We start from the raw sequence: 8,004 nt of genomic DNA, 5'->3' as shown, positions 1-8,004 counted from the left end.
CTGAAGAGCATGGCCCAGGGAGGTATTTTTTTGGCCAGCATTATTCAGGAGATAAGTACAGACAGGATTTCTTCCTGCTGTTATACTTATTTGCACAAAAGTTAAAAGATACAGTAAAGTAATTTCAGTTTTAAACTTCTGATTAGGACCATAAATCTTTTATCTGTTTAGAAGACTCGACCTGAGCGCCCCCTGCTGTTCATAAACATACTGCATGTTGCACCTGGAGAGGGGTGGTGACTGATGCAGAATTTGAAGCAGAAAATAACCACACAGGGGATTATACTTCTCACTAACCCCTTTCAGACATGTTGAATTAGTCTTTATGTGAGTGTTTTTTGTTTATGAGTTCACGTGTGGAATGATTGTTTTTCTCTAAATTAACAAAGCCTGTTGTCTCGCGGGTTATGATACCAATCTAATATTATAGCCAGACTGTAGCTAAATGGAAAGATTAATTAACCGATTATCGATCAAGTACACAGAAGTGTTGCAAAACTGTTTCTTGAACGCAACACAAACCAGAGTCCTCTCGGAACCAATGTGCGTCAGGCTCACCACGGACATATTTTGGTGACGCACACAGAAGAAAGCGGCGCAGCGGCGTGAAGCCTCTTCAAACACCATGAACTGACAGTAAGGGCTTTGAGTTTCGCCTCCAGATGAATTCTTTTCATTCAAGCTATGTCAGTAACAGCCAGATAATGTGTGATTTTATTTTATTTTACTTTAAATATGCCCAGGATCTGTGTGGAACGTGAGAGGCTAACTAGCTGTCTTTAAAAGTGGTTCATGTTGAGATTGCAGTAATTTGCCATTGTATTTTATTTAATTTTTTTAGTTTTTTTTTGTGAAAACATAGAGATTTCATAACTTGTACTCTGCACCACAACGAAGAAAAACATTAAAGATTAAATGTAATGGTTACTATGGCTTTATGTTTCCCCTGAACTAAAATGTATTTGACACCACTGTTATGATGTATTTCCATCAGGGATTATTAAATACTTTTCTATTCTATGATCTATTAGACCCATATGTTTGCATTCACCAGTGCTTTTGGGCGAGGGCACCTGGAGAGGTCATCAGTCCAAAGGTCCAAACACACAGAGACTGACAACCACACACAATCAGGTTTAGGGTCACTAGTTAACCTCACATGCATGTTTTGGACTCTTTGAGGAAACTGGATTACACAGAGGAAACCCACACACACAGGAAGAACATGCAAACTCCAATAGAAAGACTAGCCGGTGTCTGAACTCATGACCTTCTCTCTGTGCACCAAGAGCACTAACCACTACTGTTCTCATTGTTTTCTAGGTGTTAGTGTTGGCTGTCCTTGATGCACATGGAGTCCTCTGTGACAGACTCGGAGGTCCGCCTGACGGTCGCCCGGTGTCTCCGCTCGCTCTCTTCCTCCTCTGACACTGAAGACACCGTCGCAGCTCTGCAGACGCTCCAGTCTTACTTAAATGATGGACCGGAGAGTGAAACCCCTGCAGCCCAGCGGGCGGAGTTCAGGAGAGCCCACTACACTCGCACTCTTCAGTGTCTTGTCAGTAACATTCAGGCTGACTGGGTTCACAGCCTGAAGGCCGCGCAGCGTGTGGAGCTATGGGATGCTCTGTTCCTCAAAGGCCCTCCAGAGCAGGCGCTGCTGGTCCTGATGCAGGCCGTGCAGGAGCTGAGGTGGGTGCTGCTCAAGAGGAGAGCATTTCTGAAATAGTTCTTTTCTTTCGGTTTGTCTGGTGGACAATAAATAGCTTCTTGTGCCTTTTATCAGAAAGCAAAAATAATCCCACACGGGGCTCTTTAACAGCTGTGTCGTAGCTCCCTGAAGCTTTCACACACTCGAATGTGAAGAACGTGATCACAAGAAACGTCTGTGCATCTGCTAACTGCTCCGTCTTCTCAGACCCACAGCAGGTCTGGACCGCTTGCTCGCCGTCACGGAGCAGTTCCTCCAGCGCGGCCGTCTCACCGAGCTGCTGTGGTCCTACTGCTCGGACGCCGCTCCCCCCGACTCCCCGCAGTTCCGGGAGACGCTGCTCGGACGGATCAGCGCTCTGCCCGACATCGTCGCCAACAAGCTACAGCGCGGCAGCAGGGGCCTCTTCCTCCCGCAGCAGTACTACCCGCTGCTCGCCGCTGGAATGGTCGCTGCTCTGGAGCGCACCTGCCAGGCGCTCAGAGGTCAGGGCAACAGTAAATTCGCGAGTGTGTATCGCTGCCTGTGTCGACTTGTGTGTGATTTCTATTTTCAATCTGTAGATGGCCGAGACTGCTCTTTGACCTTCGTGGCTCAAACGCTGGGAAAAGTGTGCATCCAGGGTCACAGCGGTGAGTCTGTCGCACCTTTCCAAGCCGTGGAGCCAGAACACCTTGACGGTTTGCGGTGGGTTTTGACGCAGCGCCACTCCCCTCTTCCGTCCGGACAGGTCTGGTCCTTGCCGTCTTGGCTCCCCGGCTCTCTGCGGCGTCCCGCTCGGACATGGTGTGGCAGAGGGTTTGCTGGAAGCTGGTGGAAAACGTCCCCCAGCGGTGGATGGAGAGCGTGCTCACCGAGCTGCTGCAGGCCGTCGCAGGGTGAGGCGGCTGGGATCTCTGTGTGTGTTTCATCACTTTTCTCTCTCCCTTTTAATCATATTAGTTCTTTTTTTTTTTTTTTTTTTTTTTTTTTTCCATTTTCCAGGCCTGAAGCTTTGGGACGGATCATCGGTAATCTGGTGTTGACAAATAAAAAGGCTCAGTTCGTCATCATTCATAAAATTCTTTTACTGCAGTATAAATATGAGGTAATGCAGCGACTTCGAGCATGACGAGGAATCAGACGCTGTCTTGAATGCAGATGTTTGAATGGACCTTATTCCCCTCAGACTCGGGTCTTGAGAAGTGTTCTGGGTTACCTGGCAGCCGACCGGGAGCGACGGCCGCTCCTCCTCCAGGTGAGTGTGTGAGGAGTTTTATCACTGTGTAGATTTTAATTCTTAAGGCGTGTGTGTGTGTGTGTGTCTGTGTGTCTGTGTGTGTTTTTAGGTGGTTCGCTCCGTGTCCCAGGCCTGGGCGAACCCCAGTGCGGTGAAACACACACCTCTGGAGCAGCAGCTGTACGTCAGCAAGGCATTACTGCTGAGTGTGAGTCTGCTGAAAGACGCCGAGCGGCAGGAGCTGCGCTCAGGTACAGGAGACATTTCCACCTCAGCTCCGCTAAAAATCAGATTTCTGGAGATATTTGTCAGGATAGTAGATGAAATAGGCATTTGTGTGTTTTCCAGAGTTGCTGCAGTGCATGCTGGGCGGCATGCAGAGCCATCTGGACAGCGGCGTGCCGCGGATCAGGCGCATGGGCATGGTGGTGGGCGAGTGTCTGAGCTCCTGCATGGACATCAGTGGAGCCAGGCTCAAGTTTGAGGTGCGGCTGATGCTATGAACTGTTCGGCGAACGTGGGATTTAATCACAGACGTGACTGAAATGTAATTATTCTGCCGTTGTGTTGCAGTATGATCAGGATGAAGAAACACGCGAGCTGCTTTCTCTCATGACTCCCGTCGCCTGCGACGAGCCGGAGCCCGAGCCTGTGAACGGGTACGAGTCCAACACGTCTGTCACTCCTAAGATAACGAGTGGAACTTTCATTGAAGAATACTTTAATGAATTTAGCTGATACTTCATTGCGATTTGTCATCTGTAGGTTTGATTCTCCACAAGAAACCAATGAAACGGCTCCATCAACTGAGGAACCTCCACCGCGAGATAAATCATTGAACACTGACCCACAGTCTGACCTTGACAGGTGAGTGTGAAGTCGAAAGTACAAGACTATATGCATCTTTATCTTTATTTTGCCTTGTTTTATTCAGTGACGATGAGCTGACTCCGTACGACATGTCCGCCGATCAGGAGATCAATCAGGCGTCTCCGCCTCGCTACCTTCGAGACTGTCTGGAAAGTACGGCGCCATAAACCAGCTCTCTCTTCCATGTGATCCTCTCACGCGGCTGTTTTTCTTCCAACAGTATTTCTTATGTCTCCATCGACCCAGGTCTGGTCTCCTCTGAGGATCCGCTGCGTGTGGAGCTCAGTCTGAGAGTGTGTGAGAGTCTGGTGCGGAGGAACGTCTTCGCAGCGAGAGAGGTGAGATCTGGTCGTCCTCTTCTCCAGAAGTAATTCACCAACCCTTCTTTTCAACGGCCGTCATGCGGTTTTCAGATCAGTGTCCAGATGTCCAAAGTGCTTCTTCACATGGAGAATAAATACAACATCGGCGGCTTCCCGGGTCTCAGACACGCGGCCATGGTGGCGCTCACCGCCACCGACTGCATCCCAGTAGGTTCCGGTTCCCTTTCCACACGTCAGGTTTCCAGCTCCATGTGAAACTTTTCCTCCTGTCGCAGATCAAACTGTGTCTTTGTGCTTTTCGACAGGTGACGCAGTATTTGACCACGGAGTTTTACTCTCTGAATTACAGTCTGCGGCAGCGGCTGGACATCCTGGAGGTGAGAACGAAGAAGACTGACCATATTATAGAAATACATCTGTAGGGAACAGGGTGAAATTTATCGATTCTTCACAGGAAATTACTTTTTCTTTTTTTTTTCGTGTGACTGTGGGTGTTTTCCACTGCAGGTCCTTGCAGCAGCGGCTCAGGAGCTCTCCAGGCCGATCACGGAGAGAAGAGACCCAGCCCGTGACGCTGAGGCGGCCTCCGCCGGCCCGGCGCCATATCCCGGCGACAGCCCGGAGCACTGGAGGCAGGTGGTGGAGAAGCGAATCCGGAGCAAGACGAAAGTTCTCAGTAAGGTACAGAAAGCACTCGGATATCTCTATCAGCCTGTCCTGCGTTCAGGTGTTTCACTCAAGAGCTTCGTCTGGTTCCTGCAGGGTGCAAAGCGACCTCTGATCCAGGCGAGCCCAAACCGTTACGCCGCGGTGGCGGGACACTTCTTCTTCCCTCTGCTCAGGAATTATGACAAGTACGTCTGTTTCACGAAGCAGTCTCAATGGGCGTAATGTCTGTAATAATATGAATAAGCTAAAAATGTGTTTCCTCTCTCTCTCTGTTAGGCCTCAAGTGACCTTTGACCTCCTGGGTAGTGACCAGCTGGTGTTGGGCCGGTTCATCCACACTCTGGGCCTCTTGATGCACCTGGCAGTCAATGCGCCGGTAGCTTCCGTCACTTCAGCGCCACGTTACCGAATAGTCGTTCTGCTCCGGTGGAATCACTTTAGAGGTAAATGTACAAAGATTCACAAACAGAAACTAAGAAAAGCCGGTTTCCTTTCTCTCAGATCGCGTCCCAGATGGGCTGCGCCCTGCTGGACTTCGTGTGGACAGTGCGATACCATTCTGACCAGTAAGGATCATCCACGTCTAAATAAACTCAAACATCTGCGTATTTAAAGATGTAAATAGGTGGTTCTTTTCAAAATGTCCGCGCAGGATCTTTTTACGGTATCGGCTCTAATGTTCTGCTCTGTTCTGAAGGATGGTGAGACGAGGCGTCCTCTTCTCCGTCTGCTCCGTGTTTGTGAGCATGCCCAGCCAGAGCCTGCTGCTGGACCTCAGTGAGCGGCTGTTTGAGACCAGAGCGTGGCTCGCAGGTAAACAGAACACACTGCTGGGTGGACAGACTCGAGATTCTTTGAATTGTAACAGGAAAAAAGGGAGATTTTGTTAATAAATGCTGCTTAAAAGCATCTTTTTAATTAGTTTCAAGGAAAAAATTGACCTTTGGCTGAAGCAGCACGTGCTGTCACTTATATCCTCTCATGAACACACATCAATACATTTATAGAAACACACACAGCTGGACTGAGGACAGAGAGGAACCAGGATGTCCTGCGCTGTCTGTGACGTGATTTGGCCAAGGACCAGCTGGATGTTTTTGAGAATTAATCGGTTTCACATTCGAGAGCCGCAGGGCCGATTGACGCTTCCTAAACCACCGTGTTACTGACGGGTTCCCACCTCTCATTGTGTGTGTCGCTGCCCTCAGACGTGGCCGAAGCAGACCCTGACGCAGACTGCCGGAGTCTCGCCGTGCAGAGCTTGGTGCTGCTGGATAAAAGCGTGAAGAAGCAGCTTGAGGATCCACAAGCTGTGGGTCTGGAGTCATGACCGGGGCGACAGCAGCGAGGGAGAAAATCCCACATGGGAGGAAGAACACACATAAACAGACCTGTGCTCCCTGTACTTTCATATTCGCACTTGTTCTAATAGTGGCTGGAGTGCTGAGCTGTCAGGAAATGTCGCTCTGGGTCTGTATTCTGACGTTTGGCGCCGGCCTGCTGGGAACGAGTGACACCGATGAGCCACTGAAGGATGTCCTGATCGTGCAGGTGCTGCACTTCTTTCCCCGTTTCCTGGAACAGGCGGTACACGGCGTGCACATTTGTAAAATGCTGCATTGTTTGGATCTGATTGACGTTTGTTAATGGACCAAAGTATGAATGTCAGAAGAAGAAAGCTGTGTTTTTTTTTTTCTTTTCTCTGAATGCGACCATTTGAAAAATATTGAAGTGAATGTTGTGAGGATATCCTCGTCCAGTTATTTCCTGCACTGACGTTTTTCTCTGTTATGCGGTTGTTTGTTTGCAAAGGACATCCTGCAAGTCCTGTGAGTGTGTTCACACACTTCCAGTGAAATAATGGAAATACTACTACTACTACTTCCTGCTGTCACGAGCAGAGAAATGAGTCTTCATCTTCAAGCACCGCCGCTATAAAAATCAGGAATACAAGATTGTTCTCATGGGCCTGACTGCATTAGTTTGGTTTTTTGCATTGTTAGGTTTCCATTGTTTTTATTGTGTTCCTGAGGTTTTTTCACAGGGTTTGTTCTCACAGTGCAGAAGACATACAGTCCTCCCCACTGACAGGGGATTGCCGTAATCGATATGACTGGAAAGGAAAATCACCATCCCTGTGGGACTCAGACACAAAAATGAGCAAAATCGGACTGTATTTTCAAGACGATGATTAGTTTTTACAGTGTGTTTAACGTGGAAAAATCTGAGCTCAGAGTCATAAATAACACCCAGGTTTCTCAACTTCAGATTTGCTGATTGCTAATTTCTGTAATTTCAGCTCTTAATTTCAGCCTTGTCCTCTTTGAGCTGGAAAAAGTTTTCTAACATTTGAGTTTTGATAAATAAGATCTAAAGGAAAAAAGCGTCATATCTAGGTGAATGTCCTGCAGAGAGCATGACAACTATCTCAAATACACAGCCGGGCAACCAAGGTGTGGCTCCATAAGAAGCATTTCAAAGTCCTGGAGTGGTTGATCTGTGGGGTTGAGTCTCTGTACTTCAACCCCATTGAAAGTCTGTGGACGGAACTGAAAATACATGCTGCCTGGCGACAGCCTAAAGACATCACTGCTCTAGAGGAGATCTGCTGGAGGAATGGGTCAAAATACCAGCTACAATTCAATTCAATTCAATTCAATTTTATTTATATAGCACATTTAAAAAACAACTTCCGTTGACCAAAGTGCTGCACAGCAATACAGAAGTAAAAGAAAAGGATAAAATAACTAAATAAAGTAACAGGCTCAGCTAAACATAATGAAAAAAAAACACACAGATAAGACAAATAAGACACCAAGAATATACTCCGGTTTTGCTAGTGTTTAAAGGCCTTCGAGAAGAGGTGTGTTTTTAGTCTGGATTTAAACTGTCCCACAGACTCGGAGGACCTGACATCTAGGGGGAGGCTGTTCCAGAGGGTGGGCGCAGCTACAGAGAAGGCTCTGTCACCCCTGGTTTTGAGCCTGGCTCTCGGGACAACCAACCGGAGCTGGTCAGCTGACCTCAAGTCTCTGGTCGGCATGTAGGGCTGCAACATATCAGTCAGGTATGGGGGGCCCAAGGAGTGAAAACACTTAAAAGTGATTAATAAAACTTTAAATTCCACTCGGAAGTGGACAGGCAGCCAGTGTAAAGTGCACAGCACAGGGGTGATGTGCTCCCGCTTCTTTGTTTTAGTCAGGAGCCGGGCA

The 8,004-nt window shown here is 48.2% G+C and overlaps 1 protein-coding gene across 1 annotated transcript; it reads left to right on the top strand.

Annotated features, from left to right (window-relative positions):
- Window positions 1-574: 574 nt before the first annotated feature.
- On the top strand, window positions 575-7,636 carry telo2 (TEL2, telomere maintenance 2, homolog (S. cerevisiae)). The gene is made up of 21 exons (XM_030097374.1): window positions 575-636; window positions 1,324-1,692; window positions 1,919-2,196; window positions 2,275-2,343; window positions 2,442-2,589; window positions 2,696-2,798; window positions 2,880-2,948; window positions 3,040-3,181; window positions 3,279-3,415; window positions 3,504-3,589; window positions 3,696-3,797; window positions 3,865-3,953; window positions 4,047-4,138; window positions 4,214-4,330; window positions 4,429-4,500; window positions 4,631-4,804; window positions 4,886-4,977; window positions 5,069-5,168; window positions 5,294-5,358; window positions 5,490-5,605; window positions 6,001-7,636. The coding sequence occupies exons 2-21, from the start codon at window positions 1,346-1,348 to the stop codon at window positions 6,120-6,122; spliced, it is 2,520 nt and encodes an 839-aa protein (XP_029953234.1). The 5' UTR covers window positions 575-636; window positions 1,324-1,345; the 3' UTR covers window positions 6,123-7,636.
- Window positions 7,637-8,004: the final 368 nt, after the last annotated feature.

The sequence above is a fragment of the Salarias fasciatus genome, chromosome 8 (assembly GCF_902148845.1).
Source record: "Salarias fasciatus chromosome 8, fSalaFa1.1, whole genome shotgun sequence".
In the NCBI taxonomy this organism is placed as follows: domain Eukaryota; kingdom Metazoa; phylum Chordata; class Actinopteri; order Blenniiformes; family Blenniidae; genus Salarias; species Salarias fasciatus.
The sequence above is the reverse complement of the archived record's forward strand: the minus strand, read 5'-3'. Positions and strand labels throughout refer to the sequence as shown.

Bases quoted from the DNA above. Each gene is read 5' to 3' on its own strand.
- telo2 (XM_030097374.1), top strand. From the start codon at position 1,346: ATGCACATGGAGTCCTCTGTGACAGACTCGGAGGTCCGCCTGACGGTC. The intron at 4,331-4,428 runs GTAGGTTCCGGT...GCTTTTCGACAG, and splicing joins CCGCCACCGACTGCATCCCA to GTGACGCAGTATTTGACCAC. The intron at 5,359-5,489 runs GTAAGGATCATC...TCTGTTCTGAAG, and splicing joins GTGCGATACCATTCTGACCA to GATGGTGAGACGAGGCGTCC.